General features: G+C 44.1%; 1 protein-coding gene across 6 annotated transcripts; it reads right to left on the reverse strand.

Annotated features, from left to right (window-relative positions):
- Window positions 1–804: 804 nt before the first annotated feature.
- On the reverse strand, window positions 805–26,422 carry LOC125768226 (multiple C2 and transmembrane domain-containing protein). 6 transcript variants are annotated; one of them, XM_049435594.1, is made up of 17 exons: window positions 26,173–26,422; window positions 23,656–23,854; window positions 17,234–18,647; window positions 7,091–7,293; window positions 6,496–7,012; window positions 6,284–6,426; window positions 6,031–6,222; window positions 5,561–5,709; window positions 5,170–5,488; window positions 4,905–5,101; window positions 4,615–4,795; window positions 4,334–4,512; window positions 3,323–3,442; window positions 3,003–3,102; window positions 2,795–2,901; window positions 2,515–2,722; window positions 805–2,445 (listed from the first exon to the last, which is right to left on the reverse strand). In XM_049435594.1, the coding sequence occupies exons 3-17, from the start codon at window positions 17,376–17,378 to the stop codon at window positions 2,365–2,367; spliced, it is 2,841 nt and encodes a 946-aa protein (XP_049291551.1). In that variant the 5' UTR covers window positions 17,379–18,647; window positions 23,656–23,854; window positions 26,173–26,422; the 3' UTR covers window positions 805–2,364. The 6 variants fall into 6 exon arrangements, with proteins under 6 accessions (XP_049291551.1, XP_049291550.1, XP_049291552.1 ...); XM_049435593.1 differs by having other exon boundaries at window positions 26,145–26,422; XM_049435595.1 differs by lacking the exon at window positions 26,173–26,422 and adding an exon at window positions 24,766–25,524 and having other exon boundaries at window positions 5,561–5,700.
- Window positions 26,423–26,517: the final 95 nt, after the last annotated feature.

Below are 26,517 nucleotides of genomic sequence, written 5' to 3' on the forward strand. Positions count from 1 at the left end.
TGTTACGCATTTTGTCATGAATTTGTTTATATCGGCCTAACTACGCTGGGTTGGTGCTACTTGTTTTGCTTAAGTTAAGTTAATTTTAAACATTTGCTCCACCATGCCCCAACTGGTGGGTATCAGGTAAGTAAGCTTGAGATCACATGAGTGGGAAGAAGTACAGGAGGATATTGGAGCTGTTTATAACGATATTGGGAATTGCGCCTTCAACTAAGCCTTTTTTCCCCAGGGTAACACGGTTAAACGGTAACTGAAAACGATACGATACGATTTTCCATTTTCCCTAAGCTAACGGGCAACAGTAAATATAAGAACGATCTGCATTTGCTTGTGTATGTTGTAATGTGAAAGGAAAGGAAAATACATCGACATGTCCTTAAACCTGGGCTGCTTATCCTCTTGCCTTTACCACTCTTTTGCCTATCTTCGTTTTTGACGCAATTTGATTGTAAGTGGTTGTTTTGTAAAACGCTATTAAATTTAAGTAAACGTTTGGCCTAAATAATTTGACTCTAGCTAATTAACAGCAATGAGAGAGTGCTCTGCAGCAAGAAATCGTTTGTCGTAAGTGCTTTTGTTTTTCTCCGCCTCTCACTATCAAGCATGACTTTATGCTAAACGTATGATTTGGTTTGGTGTTTGTTTCGTTAATCGATAACAAGAATAATTCGTTTCCATTAGTGCTGCAGATTGCATAACAAAATGTTGCTAAACTACGAGGAAAAGGCGTTGGGCCGTTGCGTGAACTTGCTCCAGTTCCGTCTGGATGTCTGGAAGTAGACTTTTAACCTTTTCTTGTGCTTTTTTTCCTTATCACCAGTGCATTTTACTTATGGCGCATTAAGACGACACATTTAGAAAGCGAAAAACATGCATAAAAACCGATTTGATCGTGTGGTTTAATTGCACTAAGATTGTTAATTGATGAGAGTGTGTGTGTGTGTGCAATAAGTGTTCTTTAAAAGTGTGTCCACTAATTTGTTGCTCTTAGTGCAGCCTGATTGCGATGATTAGCGATAGCTTAAATTGTGAAAAAAATATATCATACCCTGCTAGATGTTAAGCTGCTTTTTTCTTCAATTTACATATACTGGATACTGCCAATATCTGCAATATGACGATGTGGTAGTAACTGCTGAACTACCTCTACATTAAGCAACGTGTCCTTCAGTAACGGAAAAGCGATTCAATCTGAACAATTCCACGATCGTTCCGTCTGTCATTTTTCATTTCTGAGTAATAAAAATTGCATAGCTAATAACTGCAGCCGCATCTAGAACGAAACTCATCGAAGCTCATTGCCTAGCTATCATCACTTTTGTTACATTCTTTGTCACCTTTCCTTAAACCTAGCTCATTTATTTCCATTTGTTTCGCCCCCTTCCAAATTGATCTGCATACTGAACTGAACGTAATAATGAACAAGTACTCGTTGTTGATCTAATTAGGTAGATGAAACTTCGCACAGCTTATTAGTTTTCCTTGATTCTTTCTACGTTGGACGGAATTGATCGAGGAAAATGCTTCCCATCGATTTGGCCGATGAACAGTGAAATGTGATGTGATCGAAAGAGGAAAATTCGAACGTTTTGAAGTCTACGCTAAATCAAGAACCACAATGCATTAGTGTTTGAAGCTATACTATGTAGGTTTTTTGTTTGTTTGTTTTTTTCGCTTGGAAGCAATGTCAAGTTTATGTTCGATCGCTATAGTTCCTAGTTTTGATTAAGACAAAAGATGCCTAACTGTTTGATCCTGCTAGAACCTAGTAGATTCTATTCAAGCCAGTTTTAGTTGTGTTTCCTCTTGTTTTTATTTTCCAAGTTTATCTTCTTGTATATGTGCTTCTCTCTTCTTAATTATTCTTAATGTCATCGATTGCATCGTTTTCTTTGTTGGTTGTATGTTGATATCTTTATCGCTACCGTTGTGTATGCTAGCTGTCCTCACTGGAAGAAAATATAAAAGCTTGCAAGTTAACTATTTAAGAGCGGGATTTAAAAACTTCCTAGCTATGAGAGAGCGAGATAGTAAGAGAGAAAGAGAGAAACTTGAGAGACAATATGGAATGAATGTCCTAACCTAGTGGCTACGATCGCAGAGGTTTCGGTAAGTTAGCGTATGGTTGATAAGTTTCTTTGATCAAATGTTACTTTTTTATGCTAGCAAATGGAAATGGAAGTATTTGGTGCAACTGCTTCGTTAGCCGTAACAAGTAATGAGCGGCACATGAAAACGATGACGATCCAATCGCGTTTTGTCTGCCTTTTATACATCCTTTGCGTTCGGTTTGACCTTGCTAACGTGCAGGGCCTTTTTGAGATTATCCCTAAAGTAGCGCTTCAGGGTAGTTTGGTAACATTACGACACTTTATGCTTCTTTCGCGGATCCCGCCGGGCAAGTTCGGGCGTCGAATGCAACGGTAATTCTCGCCACATGATCTACAACGATAAGGAAACGAGTTTGTCTCAAGCTGTACTCGGGGACATTGAGTTATGACAAATACTTACAATCTCCTCATCGTCGGGAACGCGAGAGAGAAGGTCTAGCACCTCGTTGTTGGGAACACTGTGTGGTCGAATAATCCTTCGGCTGAACTTCACCAAACCCCACAGGAGTAGCAGCACCCTTATAGGGACGTAGTGCAGAACGAGACAGGCAGCTAGTAGCAACAGAGCCGTCAACCAACTGAGCTCAGGCACGGAGAAGTTGAATGTGCTAAAAGAAGAAAGTCGAAGTTCATTAAATCATCTTCCTAAACATGAAGAACAAGAAATAGTTGTGCGGTACTTTTTAACACTTTCTCCCAACGATGCCAGGAATCCGATCGTATTCTGTACACTCTGTGACACTTCCTGTATGGCCTGCAGCCGTTCCTTGATTGTTTTCTTTTCCTCCTGAAACAAACAGTGAGGTTAAGTATGAAAGCAATCGGCATATTGCCCCATCGTGCCACATTAATTATAAATAATGATTCCGCATGTTGGCGTTGGCGTACCTTTTCCTTGTCCTCCTCGTCTTCATCGTCGCTCGCCACGTCATACTCGTCCGCCGTCGATTGGGACGAGCTTCCTGTAAGCCATCGAATTAACCAGTTCCTAGCCAGCGTGAGGAAAGTAATAAGAGGAACAATACGAAAACATCATGTTAGATGCACCATCGCAATGTATAATTAATGTTTCATGCTTGGGTGCTTGCGTGGACCTTGCTGGATATGAGCACGGGATGACCTTCCGTTTCGATATCCGCTCACCTGCATCCTGGTTTGCAACATGAACAAACATGAAACAACACACCTATACATATTTGTTTACTTACTTCAGCAAATATAGCAGTGCGACGGCCGGTATGGTGGAGATATCGAACCAGATGCAACCACAAACCCATAAAACCAGCGCTATAAACGACCGTATTGGAGATTCCCACTCAAAACAGCTCCTGTGAAGGAAGGGGAGGGAGCAGAAAAAAAAAATTAGTATCCGGAATCGGGCATTGTTTACGGTGGTGTTCGGTTCGTTGAGGATGTGATTTTATTTGTATCGAATCCGTATTCGTTGCACGTTAGTCGGTAACAAAACACGGCTCAAATTGATAATCGAATCCATGACTCTTTCCCCATGGGATAGGTTTATATTGCAATTTTATCATCGGTAGGTGTCGTAAATAATTCTTCAGTGAACAAGAATAAAATTGAACCATCATTTGATCGCACATTTACAACGGCCAAAACAAAGCGAGGGAAATCAAAGATGGATAAAGTACGACTTTCAATGGCAGCAACCAGGCGCCTCCATTTCTGAAGGTGGTCTATATAAAACTAAGATGAACGAGACAACGCAAAAAAGAAATCACCTGGGAAACACATTCCAGCAATAGCAAACGAAATCTGCATTAATTATTTATCCTGTAAAAGAGCAGGAAAAATCATTCCATTACAGCATACTTAAGAATGGGCGAATGGGGAATGCGGGAAATGCAGACGCTATGCGCATTTATAGCCACCGTGTGGAAATGCGCCTTTCTCTGTGCTTGCTTCCTCACACTTTCCGGCATAACGTGATAAGGATGTTCAGTTCTTTTTGTTTCATTCTGTCTGTTCATTTCCACACCCTCTTCAAATCAAAAACTTGGTTAGAAAAAAAGGCGATAAAAATATTTTCCTTGGCAAAAGAGTCGACATAAATTCAACTATGGAATTCCGGGGCCTTTTCAACGAAGATGTCGTCGATGGGAAACGCTTCCTTTTGCTTTTTCCAGGAAAGTTCACATTTCCTCAATGAGGTTTTTCTGTGGCATAGACATTGGGGTGCACAATGGTACAATACTCACTGCACGAACTGTCCCACTTCGATGAAGTACATAATGACGGCCTTCAGTCGGGTGACGTTGCGCAGGAAGAGCTGCCGCTTGAACTTGGCTTCCTGCTGTACCAGCTTTTCCTCCTTCGGCTCGAGCACTCGCAGTGCCGCTCGCAGTTTGTTCCACATGACCGTCATTTCCAGCAAAATCTAGTGCCGAACCGAAATACAAATGTGAAAGAAATTTAATCATCTCACGATGATGCTGGCTACACACCGTGGAAAGCTTCGGAGAGGAAACTCATTACCCACCTGCGGTTGGGTGCCTTTGGCGCGGGTGTACATCTTTTTGTCTTTGAGCGCGTACCAACGTTTTTCACCGTTGCGTATCCGCAGCAGCGGAATGACGACTTTTCCAAGAAACTCCACCTTGTGGTCACGATCCTCATCATACACGGTAATTTCCAGTACCGATGACATGTCTTTCACGTTGCTGTTTGAAACAAACGAGGAGACAATGCGAAAATGAAGTCATTAGTAAGCCACTCAGCGATATCAGTAATGTGTTTTTACGCAACGACGAGGACGGAAAGGGTTCTTACAAGGTGAAGATTTTGTTCCAATTCGGCGTGAGCGTTTTGTACTCGGTTTGCGTCTGAAGCCGAGCATTGATTAGCTCCAGTACGACGAACGGGTCTGATTTACCGCCGATGTCCGCTGCCGCCAGACCGGTTGCACCGAACACCTTCACCGTGAGATGACCAACGTCACGCATGTTTTGAAGCGATTTGTGCCATATCTGCAACGTAATTCCAAGAATTTTATTCAAACCAAACCTTAAGCAATTCGTGTTGATTGCACGCTTACATATCGGCTTTGAACGAGTGCACGCTCCTTGGAATCCTCTTTGTAGGCCGTTAGATCGGTAATGGTTTCCGACGCCGTCGTCCCACTGATTGTCAGCATGAGATGAACCTCACCCGTACACTCTTCCAGCGGTTGCCAAATTCCGTGAGTCCGCTCGCGTGGTAAACTTCGCAAATCGATCGTACATTTGCCGTAGGTGTTGTACTTCCCGCATACGATCAGTTCCAGCAGTTGATCATCGTCGAACAGGTGCAGATCGAATTGCTCCAACCAACGTGCGCGGTAAGCGATTTTAGACTTGTATTTCTCGTTCCCTAGCCTATGTGGAGACCGATGAGATCCTCAGCTACAGATCATGCGCTAAGAAAAATAATATCTAAATGTAGCTCACCTAAATCGGACATAGATGTCGTTGAGGCCATTTTCAGCATCCGGCGGGAGTCCTTTGGCTTCGATCAGCACGATCGTGACGACGGAGCTCCAGATCTGCGACTTGAGACGGCGGGATGCATCGGCGAGCTTCGGATTGCGCTGAAAGTACTTTCGAGCGTGAACGGAAACGGAAAACGGGGAGGCGGGAGGTGGTGCAATTTTAGAGCAGAAAGAAAACAACGAGCAACACCCTAGGGCGGGTGTAAAAACGTGTGATTGAACCTAAGTCTGAAGAGGCTGATGTGTACATGGCGACGAAAGACGAACGCAATGGAGCGGTGCGGTTTGCAAAGGAAACCAAAGAGTTGATGACCAAATCAGGAAAGAAAAACAGTAAAGTAAAAGCAACAGATTGAACGCTTTGGTTGCCTCGGGACAGGAAGTGATTGCGGACAGTGTGGTGTGAATGAGATGTAAGAGGGCGCTCACTTGCTCTTTGTCCTCTTGGGTTTTTGGCCATAGTGTGACGCTCAGTTTTAACTCTCCGAGGTCTTTCGATGCTCGCTGGGCATCTTCGAGCTTGATCGTGAGGTCTTCTGCTCGGCTAAGCTCCAGCGAGGTAAGATGCAGCTTGGCCGAACCCATGAAGTCATCCTGAAGGCCCCAGTCGTAGTCGAACACCTGTATTGAGAAGGACGCGAGTTAGTCAGGGAACACCGTGGCGGCCGGCAACCGTCATCACCTTAATAACTATTGGTTGAAAGGGATCTTCCACTGGCACAACGAACGTTTCGTCCCACGTAGGGTTTAGGTCTTTATGTACTGTCTTCGATTTGTACAGCAAACGTCCTCCAACTTTAAACTTGACGTAAGGATCACTCGTACCTGTGGTATTCAATGATGTCCAAACATGTTAAGATGAAGTCATCCAAAGTTTATAAAGAGTAATCTTACCACTCTTATCCATTGCCACCAGTCCATGGCCACTGATCAGATGAACTCGAAGCTGGAAGAAGGAGTGTTGTCTTAGCTGTGTCTCTCGCCTTCGCTGCTGTTCATCGGCGGGACTCAAACCAGATGTCCCACTAGGTCCTGGAATTTCTGAAACCTTGGGCAGTCCTCCGATTGTCAAGAGTCCCAGCCCGCTTGGTCCTGCCGTCGTTTCGATGTCTACCTTCGTTGTGAGCACCTTGAGTACGCTAGCTACACCGGACGAAGACACTCCCTCACTGATCGACCCCACCCCTCCGGTGCCACTCATCGCTGCATTCCTATCTGCTCCTTTGGCCAGTGGAGAGTCGCCGACTGTTTGGGCTCGATGACGAGGCGATTGATGAGGTGTTGCCGAGCTGCTATGTTCGGCTGAACTATTGTCCGCTGCGTAGTCACTTTGGCTGTCACGGCGACCTTCAAGCTCCTGGCCCAGCGACCCTCGTAGTCGCTCCTTACTGCGTCCTCGTGACCATCGGTGCTAAAGAACGGATAAAAGGCGGTGCGTTATTGAATTGAGTTGTTCAAGGCGAGTGTTATTATTTGCGATCGCACGTACCCTTAGTGTGTTAAAAAATCCGTGCGTTCGTTGTATAACTCCGGCCGGTATGGTGGGAACATTTGCCGAACGGGCCCGCTGTGGCGAGGACTGCGGAGAATCGCCGGAACCGCCACAGTCGTTACAGCTCAGCTCCGATGCCGACTTACTCAGGTGTTTCCGCAACGAGGAGCATTTGGATTCTAAATTCAGTCGAGAACGTTCTACAGAATTGAGGATGGCATTGTGGGGGGTTTTGTTTGTTTGTTTGATGGAGCGTGGAAGAAGGTTGCGCATTCGGCAAGCATAGGTGAGTTGCGGAAGGGCAAGCAGACGGTTCATGTGTTTCACGCCAGCATACAGACAGTGAAGTACAGAGATAAGCTAATTGAAATATTTATCTTTCGGCACTAGTTGTTCTACAAACTACGGGGATTATGAGTATTCTTTTTGTTCCAATATATTTCATCATTTTCAATGTTAATTGTTGTTAATTACTTTAAACATGAGTGGTCTACTTAGTTGGAATGATTTACTGGTATTTAAACGTTCTGTCATATGACTACATGGAAGGAAAGCAAATGAAAGCTGGAAGGAGTTTCCAAATAAAGGTTTCTGTTTGTACAGCAACATCAAGAGGATCCTAAAAATAGAAACTCGCATGATTTGTGACCCTTTAGGGAAGGAAGTTTTCTTCCAAGTTTGCATATTCTTTGCAAACTATCTTCTTTTACTTTTGGAGCAAACAAATCAAACTTGCAAGCTGTTTTCAAAAAAAAAAACCAACCACAACTCTTCACCAAACTCGTCGCAAAGTTTTAAGAAGGACGCAGAAGTATTACTCTTCACTCCAGTGCCATGTTCTATCGTAAAGTAAAAAATGAAAGAGTCTTCCAGATTTGGCATTTCCAAAGTTGCCTTGGAAGAAGGTCGGTCGGTAGATTGTGAGTTTTGCATGATTGTGTTTATTCGAGATGAATCTGCTGAGATACAACATACAGCCAGCCGGCATTTGTTGCCATGTCAGCCTTTGCTAACCATCTCCAATACCTCCGCAATGCGGCCGCTTGTTCAGGTGATGTTTGTTTATAATTATTGAACGCAGCAAAAGCGCCTCCCTGTGTTTTGGGGAATCGGGCAAAGATCGTAAAGTATATTGACAGGAATTCATAAATGAGAATCGCCAACAAGAAATCAACAGGTGGCGAAAGAGATCATGCACATGTAGAGCGAAAATAAATTTTACTGCCGCATCGTTCGATCATCTAAATGGTCGATAATGAAGCGATTTTAGATTGTGTTTTTTCACATTGTGCACGGAAAATAATTCAGAAAAACGAAAGCGATGGAAAAGAAGGAACAAATCCCAACGCGAGAAATTGATTTGCAAAGCGTCGCGACGAGATGAGTTGCGCGTGGATTAAATCGATCGAGCTGATTTGATACGCTTTAATTTAATGCTTCATTGACGGTTGGACGGGTAAATTGTGGCAAAATGTACCAACCCAGCTACATGCTGTCTATGCAGAAAAGAAGAAAGGATAACACATACACAATGTGACAGGACGAGGGCGAACACACGTCCAGCCCTTGTGCGTGTATGAAACCATGAAGGATTTAATCGAGCAAAATGGAAAACGGAAAACACAAAAAACGATGAAAAAAAACTTTGCTCTCCGATGCATAAATATTTTACCATTATAGAGCACTTGAAAACTTTAAAGCTGTTAGGCTTCGTGCATGTGTCCCTTTTTTCCCAACACGTACGTGTAGAAAAGCCATCAGATGTCTACTCCCTTCCTGGCCCTATTCTGATGGTTGTTGTTTGTGTCATTTTACTTTCCGGTTGAATGGAAAATGGTTGCTTGCTTCTTCGTTCGTGGTTGCGGTACCCTGTGTTGGTGGCTGTGTTTAGCACGCCTGAGAGGACTTTTATGGTCGTTTCCATCCGGTGTTTGGTTGGTGGTAATCGCAGCAGTGACTGTGCAGTCCTTAATCAGGTTCATAATTACCAAATCAGAGTCGAGTTGTTGTGCGGGAGTCGAGTTGTTTAATCCTTTACTTAGGGGTAATTTTAATTACATTCAAGACTATCCTGCCATAAGTGAGCAGTTGTAAGAAAGCAGCAGTAAAGAGTCGAAAGAAATGCCTGAAAGATGCGGTGATGGTGACCATTACTAAGTGGAGTTAAGGTAGCCAAACGCATTATTACACCGCAGACATGTAAGCGGTCCGTGACGTCGAGAGCTAATCAAGACTACTCGGGTGAGATTAGATGGCACTCAGCGCGTATGGAAAAACCTCGTGCTCAATTCCGGTTTTCATCACTCAAAGAAGCTTCGGTTGGGTGATGATGGTGTTATGGTTAAATTATGACCATGTACCATCAGCATACCAATTGCCAGGTTGGAATGTGTGTATATCCCTTTTTTTTCTAATCAACTTTCATTTCATCGGAATCATAATCCTTCCCTAGGGAAGGTGTTAAATCGTCTGTCACGTGGGTAAAAGAAGCAACAGGACCTCTACTTCGATGGTGCTGATGGTGCTTTAAAAGCGAAACACAACGCTGGCGAATATACATTTATCGATCCATTGCCTACCCACACTTTGCCAAAAAAAATGGAGCGCAAGGTGGGCATTTGCAAGTGTTTCAAGGTGCAAAGTTTCCACCCAAAAAAAAAAGATAAATAAACGAAAGGTTGCTAAAAACTTTGAAAATGATACAATCTAAGAAAAGCAAACGTTGGCGTGTTGAAAAATGGGTAAAGACGGGGGATACCTTCGGAACTTTAGGCCAAAAGCTAACTATGCAACCCCGTATTTTTGGCGGGGTCAAGAGAAATCAACAACCACACGTGGCTGGCGTCCGGTCCGGGACCTGCGGAAAAAGGTCGGCTGATTTGGAAACCGGCGGCGTAAAATTTGATTGGCATGGCCTGTCCGATATGTCAGACCCAAGCAAACATGGTTAGAAGGCTAGGCAAACATCTGTTGATTTAGGGAAGGGTTAGGCAAATCGAGAACTGGTTGGTTCTCGGTAGAATGAGCCGGTAGAATTAAGCGGTAAATAATGTTCCTAAAGATGATTGAGGATATACGGATTACACGCTAAATTAATGTTAAAGAAGACACATAAAACCCAAATCCATCGGAGTCAATTTAAAAGTTCCGAAGGCAGTATCGGTACTCTGCTGAAGAAGATGTCCCACACCCGTTTATAGCCGTGTCAAATTAATGTCTCAATTTCAAATTACTGTTTATCCATGAGATTTTCACCTTAAGAATCCTCTTCATCGGAAATTGGAAGTATCTTGTTCAGGTTCTAGAAGGTCCTCCACTACTTCTTGTCATTTCATATTGTGTTGAACGTAAAAAAGAAGTAACAAAAAATAGATTAAAATCCAATACACTACCCAACGCTTGGACAAAATGCGCTCTTATAGAAAAGTGGTTGAACTTGTGGAATAAATTCTACGAGATAAGAAACCGAAATTGTTTAAGAAGCAACACAAAGACGAAGGTGAAGGTCATCCATTGGCCGGGTGGTCATCCAACCCGGTCAGTGTGTTTTGCTTTATTTATGTTATCTAGGTATGTAGGTCTGTGCATACAGAGCTCCGGCAGGAAGGTACGTTTATGTTTCGCCAGAGAATTAAAATGCCGGTTGACCGAAAAAGCGAATGATTATGGTTCGTACGGCGACAAACCCAGACACACATACACACACTAGCGGTTCGTTTGTAATCAACAAAATTGGGACTCGTGAAAGAAGTATTTCTTCCAAGTGTTTTTGCCTCCTCGCCCATAAATCATTTCTTTCGCTCGGTGCGAAATAATACACGAAGTGTGAGAAAATGTGCACCAAGAAATGGCGATAAATAGACAATCCATCTGGTCGGGTGTTTATCTGGTAACGACGAAAAACTTCACTCTTCTACGGTACGATTTAGTCCCAAATCCCATGTGGGACGATCATGCGGTGGAGCAAAACCAACCGATTTCCGGACATGATTTCCGGTCCGTATCTCTTCCGGAAGGTTTTTGGGTTGTTTTGTCGAATGGCAAACGGTTCGTTCTGCGGGACAAGACAAACCGTTACTTACATTTGTCTACGAGTTATAGAGATGATGTAAAAAATCCACTCAACCAGACACAGTAGGATTAGGTTGAAAATTTTACCACCAACCGTGTGTGTGTCCGCGCGGGAGACAAACTAGTCGAAAGAAAAACTAATTCCAGTAAATGTAGTTAGAGTGGAGCGAAAATCGGGCCATTTCCTAAGGCCATCGGGGTTGGCAGGCGCGACAAAAATAAACATGAACCACCCCAACAAAGACCACAAAACATGCGCCCGGGCAAGTAAACATGTGGAAGAACTGCTGCCACAGCATTCTGTTATGCCGCAGAACATGGGTTTAACTGTTGGTCGTCGCAGGAAAGAGAGAAGGAAAAAAACATCAAACTGACCGACTATTCGTGGCGGGGGTGTAGAGATGGTTTCCTTTTTTTCCTGCGTACGTGTACGAGTCACCGGTAGTTTTTCTTACCGACGTCATCAGCATTGATCATCGCCATCATTGCGAGATCATCTAAAGGACCAACACTGACGACGGACTGAACCTAGCAAGCATAAACATGATTCTATTTCATGTCGCTTTCCTTCTCGTGGCTTATGGTCTGTGAGAAATTTTGGGATCCTCCATTCTGAGCTGAGTGTAACATTACCGTACGCCGGTTAGCGATATCTCTCCAGCTCCAGAAGGTCAAAGTTGAGCTGAAGGAACCGGAGAAATGATACACAAAGACTTACAGATTGTGTTGCTGGTAGAAATCAAAAACAAAAAAACCGTTCGTCCAGTTTTGTCTGGTGCCGATTTCGTGCCGGAATTTGCGACCCGGAAGAGCGACCAGTTCTAGCCAAACGGCTGTTGCCTTAGGGTGAAGTTCTTGTGTGCTCCAAGGCGGATAAAATATGCGTTGCTCATAAAGCATAGAACGCCGCGACAAATACCCTTAACATAAGCGCCGGCATCGAAATGGTCCATTTCGAAACGATGGGAAATACAATTTGCCCGTTGGGTGGAAAATTATAAATTATTTTATCTCCCAGTACCCCACCGACATTCGGCAACACAAAAAAGGGGGTTGATATTTTGTCTTGTTTCTCGCGAATAAACATTGTGTAATGCGTCATGGACAAGGTTACGGATGGGTCGAACGAGAAAAATGGATGCGAAGAATTTAAATTTGGTCCGTTTTTGGGGAGTAGTTCGAGAAGAATAATTGACCCACATTGAAGCGATCGTGAGCCACTCCGACGAAAGTTGGTGTGTTAAAGTGACCGATAGTGACCGAAATCCGGCTTTTGAATGAATTTTCCGTATTCTAATGATTTTCATGGCGTTTTGTTCTAATGTTTCCTTCAGTGTTCTTTCCATCAACCAAGTAGAACAGAATGGAAAATGAAACTTCATCAAATTATGATTGTGAAAGCGGTCCGACCAGAAACCTGCCATTAGAGGACAATTGCTCTTCAAAAGCAATGGATTTAAGCCATTACGGAAGGCTGGTTGTGAAACAGCACGAACCGAAGAGAGGATAATTTCGATTTAATGATGTGACGATTTTATGCTTCACTTACTTCTTCGCGATGTTTTGGTACTTAAGCCTCTCCTCCTGGACGACGCTTTTCCCAACCGCTCGCCAACCGGTCACCGGAGATATAGAATTTCGATTTTTTCGTCAACGGTCACGTGAAAACTAATTTAAAGCAAAACATCCCGGCCACACGTTTTTCCTACAGGGAAGTTTCACGTTCGTGAGTAATTTTCACACGCTTTGCGCCACACATAATTTGCTCTTTCTCTCTCTATCTTTCGCTCTCACTCTCGCTTTCACGCACACACGCACTATACATGCAAAGTGGGGGTAGCACACAACCGAATGCCGAGAATCCGGAAACTCTAACCCGGACGTGTAGCGATTGCCGCCGAATCACGCTCTGGTCCGCTCTGTTCCGTGGCCGAAGAAAAACTGAACCGAACGGCACACAATCGGTACAAGCTGGCGCTAAATGAAAGAATGTTTCCTGCCAGCCAGTGAGCGATTGGCGCGTTTTCTGAATTTTCCGCTTATGCTCTAACTGGCGCTGGTGTGTTATCGTGCCGGCACCGGTTTTTTGTTGAAGCGTGAAAATGCTGTTTGGAACACACTCAGCTGATGCAATGGCATGTATGGTTGTGGTGTTCATGTACGCGTGTTGGGGCTGTAGGAAAGAGATACCCGAATGTAGGAATTGTGATGAACGTGATTAGAAGATTACAGCGCCACAATGCGCAAAAAGATGCTGGACGAATCATGAAACACAAATGTTGTGCTTTTATCTCTTTCTGAATTTACAACATAAATTATTGAATTGTGAATAGATTAAATTTTTCGTTTAAATAAATTAAAAGATTCTTTGGTTGTTCTATACTTTAAAACAGATCACTAATGTAACGGGGTACTAAATACTTGAAACAATGGTTGTTGAACTCTGGAACAAAAACAAAATGCTACCCCTCGAAGAGAAGCTCCAAAACACACTTGACCTTGACCCTTCGAAGCATACTTTAAGCTGACAAGCAGCATCCTTCTCAAGACCTACATACGTAATGGGAGTTTCAATAAATCCAAACAAACAGCGTACGTAGCAACGGTTCTCAACGCGAGAACCTCAAGTGAGAGTAAGATTCGTAACCAATCGAACCAATCGAAGATTCGCAATGAGGACATCGGGATGTGATTTCCCGTTGTCAGATGCTTTTATAATAAACATACATGGGTGGTTTCTTATTGTGAGAATATGATGAGAATATGGGTTGATGGGAAGTTGAAGTGTTTATCTGCGGATGTGGAACGTTAGATTGGTCTTGATTGTGACAATCGACACAAATTCGGTCCATTCAATTTGGGTCGAAGCGGCAACAGCTTGACAGAGTTTTATCAATTACGAAGTTCAGTGTATCGATCGATACAATAATTGGTAATAATGCAACTGGGCAAACGCATTAAAATGCCTTTTAAAAGTTCCTTCCCTTTTTGAAGGGAAGTTGAGATGTAATGTCATGGAAGTTTGATTACAAACTTCAGGTAGAGCTTTTTGTTTGTTCTCTGCAGCGCATTTAATTGAATATCAACTTTCGTATGGTCTAACGATGGTTCCAAACTTTTGTTCTCCAAAAAATCGACCCAAATCGAGAGGACGTATCAAACATGATGGTATCGATCGGTCGATGTTGCTCAAATTGAATTACATTTTCAATCTGCACTGTTCGACCCTGAAAAAGCAATGCCGCTCTGCAACTGGGGAATATCCAACACCATCCTAGGCTAAAGCTTTCCCAAAAAAAAACGGAAAGTCATTTCCAACGAACAACGAAGAATCCGTTCGGATGATGTATGGAGGTGTCTTATGACGGTTGAGCTGAACATGAGTTCCATTATTTGAATGCCAACAGCAAAGAAGCGACCATGCCGGGGGTACGTTCGTAACGACCGAAAGGTAAATTGCAAACCAATGCTCCGTGTGTTCCCCCGAGGGTTGGACAAGTAAGCGCCGACTCCGGATCTCCGGTATCTTCTGAATGGTCCAATAAATTATGTAGCAACCAGCATATGGAGAGAGTTTTCGGCGAAAATGTCATATTACACCTTCGAAAGGGTAACTTTGGGCTGGACGGAGCAAAGGTAGTACAGGGTGTGGTACAATTTCGGACTAAGTGTGTCATTCGGTTTCATCGTTTGCATGATATAAGTGTGAAAGGATAACTTTTAAGAAAAACAAAACCAAACATCATTACTAAATTCTTCGTACGAATACTGGAATCGCGACCACTAGAACGTGGAGTCACTACTGATGAATCGTCTATCCCAAACGTGTACCGGTACTGGTGCATTACTAACGCCTTTCCGGGCAACTGTTGCGTTGCGCTGGATCGTTTACGACTTTCATTCGCTTATTTTCCACCGGTAGTTATCATTACGAACCAGTAGTGTGAAGTGTCCTCGGAGAGTTGCTGCAAAAGATACAACTAAAAACTCGTCCCCATTCCTTTAGAGAACCCTCGGCAATGTACGAGTGTTACAGCCGACCATCACGGCACGTACGCACGCAAGTCAAATCCACGGTTCTAAAAAACAGGACAGAACATCGGCACATTCAAAACACTCTCACCCTGGCTACACTGGCCGGGTATACTAAAGGCGACCGTGCTGTCGGGTGTCATAAAACGTTGAATAATGTATGATCTCATGTGTGACCGTCCGGCGAGTGATGCCGAATTTGCGATTAGAGTGTCGAATTATAAATGAGTGTCGGTGACTCCACAGTAGGTGCAGATAGCAAGGTAACAGTAGTACAAATATTTAAAAAACAAAATAATTTGGAAGAGTTATGTATTGAGCACTACTGAGAAAACATTTATGCAAAATCTGATAACAGTACACTAAGATAAATTGAAATGTAGTAAACTTTGTAAATCTCTAATAATCCAACACCTGTTACTACGCTATCTAATAGCTTCCCACATTGATTAGTCCACAGTGGTAGACATATTGTGCAATATGGGTTTGATTGGAACTCCGCCTTCCTTTCGGTCCCTATAACATCGATGTGCGTCCCTACGCCTCCATAAGCTTATTACTAATCTATTATTCAGCACACCAGTTCCATCGATTCCATCGGATCGACTTTTCCTAATCAGCTTGTGGTAATTGTGGAGCAATCAATAGCTTATGCCCCGGTTTTCCCATTCTACATATGAAGGGGTAGGGTTATGGTTGAGCGCAGTGCTAATGCTCCACGGGTTCAATTGAAGGCGACGTGTTGCATCGAACGCTGTTTAATTATGCCAGCATTGTTTTCAGCTGCAAAAGAGCAGGGCACAAGGAAAATGTGATTGGTTAGCTTCAGTACCCAGCTATAAAGCCCACATTTTTGCCCGATGGAAGTGTAAAATAATTGTGAATAATTATTCCCTAAGGGTTATACTTCGTAGCATGTGCACACAAGGTTCCTAGGGACTGCTAAATGGCGTGGCTTTAGCCTAAAAGCATACAAAATACGTATCTCCATGCCATAAAGGACCACCGTTCAGACGGTTGCTAATATCTAAAGTTGCTAAATTAGTTCCCGCCAGTGTTATAAAACCGAATGTCCCTTCTAGAAGGATCTCACTGCACTAGCTGGATTAGGGATGGTTGATTTTATTTTACTTTTTATCGGGATGATGATTATGTTAGTTTATGGTCACTCTAGTGTACAGCCCAGTTTTGTGGACGTTATTTAAAATTAAATTAGCGTTCCTCCATTAGGTCGTGTCGTTCGTACGTGCAACTGAGGGAACTGAGGATTTTTTTCTTGGATTCCCAGAAATTCGACATTGACTTCCTCAGGATACAGGCGGGAATGTATAAAGAAAAAACTTGCGACAAAATAGCTTTAAAATACTCCATTTGCGGAACTTCAAGGTCCTTTTACTCCCAAAACACTCCTAAGGACACCCTATGCGGGTTGACCAACTTCCCTCCCTAATAGCTTTACACCAATGTAGGTGTATTCCTGCAACACCTTGACGAGTTCGTTGTTTTCACATGAAAGTTAATTGCGGTTTAACTCTGGCCATTCCGTAGCACTCTATGGTGTGGATGAAAGGGGACGAAAGAGGATCGTCAGATCAAATGTCAACTATCAAGTCATCTGGGGTTCTTCGGTCCGTACCATGACTGTGTTAGAACCTATATTTATGCTCCCCAATGAATTTTATCCCCACTACAGGGAATGTCTCTACCGACCGGTGACGAAGAAGCGAAAGCATCCTGTTAGAACCTGAATAGCCCGGAGTCATTCAACATTCGTGAAATATTAATTATCAATTTGGGGCCTTTAGGGCAGTTACAATGCCCCCCGGTTTACAGGAAGCTAGACGACGGTGCTACATTACACGCACGCTGATACTGTGAGGTATCAGTATCAAGTCAAGTGTGGGGGTATGATTCCCACCCACCCCTTAGCGAAGTCACAAACCATGGCGCTAGCAGCTAGCAAGGACACACTAAGCAGAAAGCAAAGATCCACGACATCAAAGAGAAAGTGAGAGAAATGTGCTGTGCGGTACTTACTGCTTCCGCTGCTACTACTGCCACCTCCACTGCCACCAATTCCTCCTCCGGTGCTGATGCTCATACCTCCCACTCCTCCTCCACCACCGAGGCTGCTACTTCCTGCTCCAGGAGTAACCGATGTGGAACATGCTGTTGCCGCCATTACTGCTTGTATCTACTGACGACGATGACGTTAAGCCGCACTCGTCTTTCCTTTTATGTAGCTGATAAACGAGCCAAGAACAGATGTTTTGGCGAGTGTTTTTATCCTTTCGATGAGTTGTTTTTCTTCCCGTGCTTCTTCGTTGTAACACACGTGTGGTTTCAGCTGTTCCACGTGTCTGAAGATCGCGTGCTTTCTAGGATATTGGGCGCTGTTTGCATTGATCTACGCGCATTAGAGATTCGGTCCCGCAGTCACTTAAGGGTTATTTCGTACCTTTTTTTTTGTCTGGTAAATACACATATACACACGGACACACTGTTCGCAGCTGCTAAACGGGGGTTGTTCTTGTTGTGTGGCATTTATCAGCTCTTCGACCGTCTTCGAGTCCGTTTTTACGACATTCACCTACATTTCGCGCTGTCCCAAGCGCGGACACACTTCATTTTGCACGCATCGTTTTCGTTTGCTAGAGCTTTGTTTTTTCGGGAAAATGGTAGAAAACCCGGAAGAGCGGGGGAAAAAACGAGCCACCAGGGATCGAAATAACTCAACCCCCCGAAAGCTTAAGTGAGCGAAGGAGTTCTTTTTTGTTTGCGCTTCACGCCCTTCAACAAGAGTGTGTTAAGGAACGTGTTAAAAACGGGTGGAAGAAAAGGCCTAGAGGAAGGAATCGATGAGCTCACACACCATCGCGAACACTAACTGCAAAGTGACTGGTTCGGGTGGCACTGTTGCACGGTCCGCGAGCGACGAGCCACACCGAGCGGAAGCACCACTGAAGAACGGCCAAGAAGCATGGGCCAGCGTACAGCAGGTGAAGAAGGATTCGTAATGGTGAGACACATTTTTCTTTGCAACTTCTCAACACACAGGAAATGTGTCCCAAAACCGTGCTGCTGGTGCTGGTGGTGATGTTCGATGATGGTTGTTAGTCCCTTTCCTCGGCACAAAAAAGGTGTTGCACGTTCGCTGTTTTTCCTTTTTTGATGATTTCAAATTCTGCCCATGGGTTTTTTGTTTGTTTCATTCGTTCGTTGGGGCGACTTTTGAGCGAAGTTTTTCCACGGCTGTGAGAGACAATGCGGAAGTGTTTTGTTCGACTTCCGTAGGCGAATTGTTGTGTTTTGTTGCCTGTTCCGCTTGTTTCGCTTTTTTATCTTTCGTTTGCCATTCTTGGATGTTGTATCCTTCGTGCTGCAAATTGATTGAAGTTGTCAACTAATGATGGCGTTCGAATGGGAGTTGTTTGCCGAAGGAGCTTTTTTGCTGCAAAAAGAATGTGAAACAAGAAGCTTTTTTTAGTGGGAGTTTGTCACTTCGTAGTTTGTTTTAGTAATATGGAAAAACCCAGTTTTCAATGTATGAAACTGGTAAAATCATTTTCCTATTTCCTTCCTCCATGCAAGGGTTAATAATTCGAAGAAAGCAATGAATTTTCCTCTGCAACTAACGGGCTGTTCATGTCGAGTTGTCGCCATAAACGAAGGGGGTAGTCTTCGAGTGTAACTAGTTGCAAATTTGGTTTATTGACACCATTTTTCAACTCGCGTTCGTAAAAAAAGGTGAACATATTTGTCAGACTCAACCAACCGAAAAACGTCCACCAGCGAACACGATTACCTGTCTGGCAAACATACGGGCGCGCAGTACTGGCGCAGTTGTTGATTTGCAACTAGTTTTTTTGTTAGTGAACTTTTTTGCGTGCCTATTCGTGTTGCATGTAGCAATTTATAGTGCCTAACAGCTTTGTCCCTTTTTTTTTTCGATGAATACAATGAAGGTGGAAGTGCTGTACCACCTGTCTGGTATAATTTTACGCGGGTTTCGGTTCCACAGCCCATCGATTTATAGTCGTTTGCGTTGGTTTAACAGTTGTGCGATTGAAGAACGGCGGGAATAAAAGGGTGATAACACAAGATAAATTGAAAACGATCAATTTGCTGCTTACTTTTAAAACAATTATTTATTTTTTCGCTCCCATTTTTCATTTTCCATCTGTTTTGTTAACAGGAAAAAAATCAATTATTAACCTCAAGCGCCATCACTTGTCACTTACTACGAAGCGTCACTTAGTTCGAGTGATAGAGACACACTTTCCCAGTTAGTGCCGTGGGATGTGATGTCGGGAAAAAAAGGGAAATCAAATGTCTCACACGTGGTGCTGGTCCGTAGCAAATAAACATTTTACGATCACCTACTACCCGGCTGCAGTAAAGCAGAAACGTTTCCAACAACCATTCGCTCGGATCGTCCGTTGAACTTTATTGGAATTTGTTTTACCCGGGCGCGTCAAACAGCCACATGACCAGCTAACACCTGTTTCGTTTCAAGGGAATGGCGAAGGAAATAAAACTTAGCTCATCGCTGAAGCTAAAGAACATTGTCCACCGTGAGTCTGCTTTTTTTCACTTTCCTTTTTTTGCCACCCTTCCCCATCAATCCCATCCCCAAAAACGGAATGGGACAATCGATCAACGGCAAGGCAAACATGCCGACCATTATAGTAGTGAAACCCCCGGACAATGCAGCAGCAATTGTTTTCGGCTGGCATTAGGCCAATCGTCATTAGGTTCGCTATATGTGCTGTGTATCCGCCGTCTACGTCATCACCGACGGCTAGAAATGGAATAAAAGAACAAATTTAATTTTTAGGCGACATTTAACCGAACTCTCGTTAGATTGCGGACCACGTGTCGCTGCAGTAGTGGCGAGTAGCGAAGGAAGAAAAAGACTCAAATACAACACTAGCGTCGTAGACTGAACGAGACAGCTCTCGGTGACTTTCCGCAGCCAAACGTAACCATCGTCAGGCGACCGAGCACCAACAGCGCTAGCGGTTCTAACCACCAGCTCACAGTTCTCGAGCGGTGAAAAATAGCTCGGGGACATGTCGGCGACAACCCGAAAGGACGAAACTGGTCGTATCATCATCAAGTCTGGCATGTTTGTTTCATTTTCCTCGCGAATTCTTATTGCTCACCGTGTACACCGTGGGTTTACTTTCCCTTGGTGCTGCTGCTTCTTTGGGGGGTAATTTGAATTGTAAATTGAAAACTTAACGTTCGCTGACAGCAAGATGGGGGTGCTTCTACTACTCCAATGGACCATAGACCAGGCCGAGACTCGTCATGATGGGGGCGTTGAAATTTGCCTACGAATAAATAGCAACAAATCGGTGGACATTAATCGCGATTTGCTGTACGATTTGCGAAGACCACCAGGGTCATCTACGCGTATTGTCCACCGCAATCTTCAACTGTGTGTGTGTGTGTTTTTTGGCGTCACGTGTCACTCGGAAAAGAAGACGAGAAAATGTAATCCAAACACAACCAGCTGGAGGAGTAAAAAGAAATGAGAAAAGGGCATTTAAGGGAGATAAAGAGATCAAGTCGCTGTAAATGATCCAAATGGGCAGACGACTCGATGTCGCTTTCCTTCTCCTGCTTCAATACGAGCCATTATGGAGCTTTGAGGAAATTTGTCCTACGCGAACTCGAAAGGACGTAGGTCTCGAGCTAAGTGATACATAGCCTTCACAGTGCCAACATATTGGTGACGGTAGGAAAGTGGCTCGTTTCAACAAATCGAATCATAAATCGAGTTAGTGACAACGACGGCTTCGGGAAAGGATGAATATCCGCTCGCACTGATAGGCGGTGGAGGCCTTTTGCCGGGCCGCCTTCAATCGAACGTTTTCCGAGACGGATGATATTTCATCAGCAGTATCATCGTCGTCTTTCTCATCATTACCACCATCATCGTCATCAATGCTAGTTGGTAAAGCTGATGAAAAAAAAAACGAAACCACGATGGGATTAAATGCATATAAAAGCAAATCCTGAACAAATCAGGGAAGAACATCTTCTTGTACGTGTTCATCCTTCTCGGTGTCTAATTCTGGCCTGCTTCCTCGCTTCGCTCGCAGGTGAAGTGGTTGCGTGAAGTGAAGCATAATCGGTGTGTAACAATAGTCCCATGTAATTGCAAACCGAACCGAGCAGCGCCGAATCCTGGGTCCCCGTACACAAGGTATAGAAATGAAAAATGTTCACGTGACATGGCGTACGTGGCTATTTGATACGTGATGCTCGTTAGCAAAGTGTTGAAACGAACGCAAATGTGACACGAGCATAGGCTTTGGAAGGTTAAAAAGAAACGTTTGACGGTGATATTGATTGGTAAAGATAATTTGGACGTGATATGCATATCATGCAATCCGAGATATTGAGAAGCATTTAAGGTATTTCTACGTTAGAAGTTGGAAAAGATTGTGTGAAGTATATCTGTACACGTTTCTTATGCTCTTTGAATGGTTTACAGTGGAGTTTCAAACTTCTGGCAGCTGTTCAGAGTAGTGATGCGATCCGCTGCCATCTGGAGTCGGAGTCGGGATGAGTCCAGCAGAAGTGAGCGGAGGGGAGGATCATGCTCTGCAAAAATTTACTATTTACCCATGGCTGCAGAGGAAGTGACCCGGGTGGGGTGGGTGAGCGTAGGGGTTGGGAAGGGGAGAGGGGTAGGATCGTGTCCGGAACAATTCACAATTTACTCATGGCTAGTCCGGCTCGATCGAGCTCATCCGGAATCGATCGGACTCTTTCGGACTCGAACGGACTCGAACGGACTCGAACGGACTCGAACGGACTCGAACGGACTCGACTGGACTCGGCCGGACTCAACCGGACTCATCGGAGTCGGAATCAATTATTCATATGCGGAGTCGGAGTGGATCCACGATTCCACTCGATTTCTATTCTCAGATTCTCAGATTACAATTATCCCGCAATGAGTGTTAATTGTAATTTCAATCTGTTGTCTAATTATTCGTTTTATTTTTCAATGCCAAGTCATGAAAAACAAAAAAACTAACGTGGTGTTGGTTTAATGGATATTATTTTTACAAACATAAAGAAAGAACAACAAAACACGTCTTTTATTGGAGCGCAGAGTTTTTCTAGCCAAAACTGAAAAGAACATGGTACATAAAAATCGAAATCTTGTACCGAGCCAACGATATCGCTGGTTAGATGGGTGCTGGCTGGAGATAATTATGGTGTACATGGTCGAGTGAGAAAGAACAGAACACGTATGGAAAATTCACAGCACGAGCCAGCAACATAAACGGCGTCCAACATGCGATTGGTGCGAGCCCGTCCGTTCTAGTCGATGCAATGAGCAAATGGGGTCTTGCACATACTGCCACGAAAGCAACCTCCGAACGATCAACCATCAAGTATAAACTCGATACTAAGATATGTCCCCGTTATGGGACAAGAGGAAGAGAATGGACCAAAAAATCAATGTTTTGCTGATTAATTATGCGACCGTTTTTGGGCTGTATCCGATTGGAGTGGTTCCATGGTTTTTTTGTTGTTGGAAGGCTAAACAAAAAACGAGGGTTAGATTTTATTCTTCCCCGGTTCAATTCCCGGCTTCGTTGCGTGCGTGTACTAGCGTCCGATTGTTTGTTGGGGTTGAAATGAGCTCACTGGACCGCAAATGCCAATCTTAGACCGACGCGATTAGGCCCCGAGGGATTCGCACGTTAGTCACGCATTCTCAGGTGCTTCGCAGGTGGATCTCAAATACACGGGTGTAACGTTTCACTGCATAAATCCGCTCGTCGTCACGAACACAAGCATCCAGTGGGTTTTCGGTACGGGAAGTATGCAACAGCATTATTCCTGTAGACACACCGGACGGAGTATACAACACACGGCTGAATATTCGTACATTCCGGTCGAGTCGCCGGGCGAGCGTGTACCGCCGAGAGGCGCTGGTGTTTTCGCAATTTTATGACCAGCTAGCACCTCGGTGGCGCCAGAAGGACATCCCAACCGCCCAGTGCCACGCATACGCCCGGAACTGCAGGGGTTTCTGTTTCGGTTCGGAAGTCGGAGGATGGAAAGTAATTATTTTGTCAACCTTACAGCAAACAAACACGGGTCGGAAAAGGCGGCACGGGACGGAAACCCGTGAGTCTGTTCGTGTGGTTCCGGTTTGGTGGTTTGGTTTGGGGTTTCCTCGCGAGACCAAAGACACGACCCCATCGCAGAAGCTTGGGCAACCCAACGAATTCCAATTAATTTCGCATCAACACGGTGCAAGTCTGCTATTTCACCGCAGGACACGCAAAGGAGGTTTTTTTTGCTTGGCGTTTTGCGTGCCGTTGTTTAGTTTGCCATTCCGAATAAGGATTCGTTTGGTGTTTATGTGTTTGTTTGCCCACTAAGACGCTCTAGATTGAATATAAAATTGGACATTTCTTTCTTACCTTTGAGTTATTGTCGAGAGCAACAACACGAAAGAAGCCGGTGAAGAATACATTTATTCCCACTTAAGCTGATTAGCGTTTTGTCTGTTTCGGATGCCCAGGCTCTATTCTACATCTTCAACTTTGTGTTTAGATAAAAGCAATATTTCACTCACAACTACCACGCCAGTTGCACTGCTGTAACAGATTTGTTCACGGCCTGTAGAAAAAATCACAACACAAAAAACACATCACACAAAGGAAACTAATGAAGAAATCACTAGTTTTCGAAAGATAAAGAGTAGAGCACAACTCAATGATGAGATGTAAACGCATACACACACACCTCCACATATACGGATGTCCTTTCCGCTGACGAACGGGTCCCCCGTATCCTTAACGGTTCCCTAACGATAAAGACACACGATACCGCGTGGTGTTGTCACGCAAGAATCACTCACGCACTCACGAAACACTTTGCTCTCGCTCTCGTCACATCAACGCGAAACGGGCCTTAAACTAATTGAGGGGTGCGACTTCCTCGATGAAAAAAGGGCTCGAATCGGGCTTACATTCTATACACTTCGCCACCTTCTTTTTCAATGAATTATTATGTTTTGTAAACGGTAAGCTCATATTATTGGGTGGTCGAGGTTAAATTTTGGTCAACGGAACATTCGATTAGGTGGGTTTTTTCCATTCACCTACAAGGCGGTCTGGCTTAAACATCTTTGAACATGTAGGTGGTACTGAGTGGGCCTCGCTTCTCACAAACGTCGAATCATTGTGCATCTGCTGCTGCTCACCAATTCGGACGACACAACTTCTTCACTACTCCATCTAAACTGCAATCGTGTGAAAAATCATTCACTGCGTACTGGCCACTAGAACACTCGCTAACCATTTTTCGTTTGTCGACACAATAAACCTGATTGTGTGTTGGTTAGCATCGACCCAACAGGGTCAAACCGGGTGAGCCCCAACCCCCCCTTGTTTGCTAATCACGTTGTGGTGCTGCTGCTGCTGCTGTGATTCACTCGGAAGGCACACTGGAGAACGAATACTGAGTTGGGAGTTGCGGTTCCAAAGACGCACGTATTGTTAGATGAATTAGTTCTCCAAGATTCTCACCGATGGTAAATAGAAGATGCGTTGTGACCGCCGCGAAATGACTCAACGCAAATACCCATTGCTGGTGTACAGCAAACAACTTGAAACGATCCAGCGGGGTGTGTAATGGTTTTTTGAAGGTTTTGTTTCTTCGCAAACACAAGCTTTTTTGACAGCTCGAGGAAGATTTGGACGGTCAAACAGCGGATGAGGCCACGAACGCACCGCTTGGTTCCCGGTTGTGATCTCAACTGAAAGAGCGCACTCTCTGTTGGGGATCTCACGACTAGCGCAGAACGGTCTCGGCTCGTCTCTCCAAATCTTGCGGGGAGCCTACCATTGGTCGCGTGTTCGATCCCCGGCGCGTACGCATTGGCAGGGCAAGATAGGAAACAGCAACAACAAAAAAATGTGTATAAACAAATACTTGCACACTACTTGCTTCCGTAACGTGTTTTGGTTTGTTGTGCTCTCCTTTAAGAATTGCAGGGGAAGTGTAAAACCGATCGCAGAGAAACGTGTCTTTCGCGAAAGAGCAAGCGAACGCGACCACGTTGGAAACGCGTGCGCGTTACTCACTCACACAAATGATTTTAGAATGTTCTAAGGAGACGATAAAGAGGAAAGGAATGGTGGCAGGGTGGAACCAGGATGCCAACAAGTCATGCAAACTAGCAGTGCACGGAATTGTGCGGGCATACCAAAAAAACGGGGAAAACCGTTACTAGTGTTACTCTGATGCGTTACATGCTTCGTGCTCCCTTGTGGGACTGTATAACGCATGGGGCAGATGAGGGTATGTCTGCTATCTTGCGTCGCAGTAAACGACCTGCGGCAGACTGACTGCATCTGCATACTTGCACATTAGCATGCATAGCAAGGTGCATCCGATTCTCCATTAACTGCAAAATGCGTACTCTCTCGAACAGAGCCTTTATTCTTTAATTCGAAAATATTGTTTACATGTGCCGTATTTCGCAAACTTTATTTGCTTACACATGTTTAGAGTTAATTTAACTTCAATACTAAAACACTAAAGCACAGGACTGTTTTTCAAAAAAAAAAAAATAGCTAAGGATACAATCTGTTTGAGTACCGCCCCATTACTATCGTAGTAGTTCTCTTAAAATGCATTTTTCATTGATAAATTGTTGATTGCGGGCTGCACGAAGGAATAAGGCGTGAATCGTGAGTAGTGAGTGCAATAGTACGACGATCGAAGAAACACTCATCGGCGTAATCTAAACATATTCACTACGGAGATAGGTGAGAAAAACGGTAGACAGTTCTCTTGTCTATATCGTCGTTAACTCTGTCAATTATCACTGGAAAAATTACTGTACGGACGATGCTTGAAGCGAGATTTCCCGCGGGAACTAGCACAACACTAACGTTATCACCTGGTATTGTGCCACACAACGAACAAACCTGCACGGGGGGAATACATGCACCGAAATGCATTCAACGATGACACCCCATGATAAATGCGAACCGGAACGAACAATGTTGTGTCGTTGGGGTTGACAAACGAACTGTGTGCTCTTCGCTGCACACGAAATGCTTGTGTCTCTTGGTATGTTGGCATGAGTTGCTTTTGCCAGTTTTCATGCGCAATGAGGTCGTCACTCACTCACACAGCGGTGTTTTGGGCTCCCCTTTTTGGGGGAAAATAATTCGTTTGATAAAAAGCATCACCGCTTTGTTCGCTATGCTTCGCAGGTTCGTTATACCGGCAAAAAAAGAATTGCTTTGAAAATAGTTTTGAAAAAATCA

This window comes from Anopheles funestus, chromosome 3RL (assembly GCF_943734845.2).
Source record: "Anopheles funestus chromosome 3RL, idAnoFuneDA-416_04, whole genome shotgun sequence".
NCBI classification, from domain to species: domain Eukaryota; kingdom Metazoa; phylum Arthropoda; class Insecta; order Diptera; family Culicidae; genus Anopheles; species Anopheles funestus.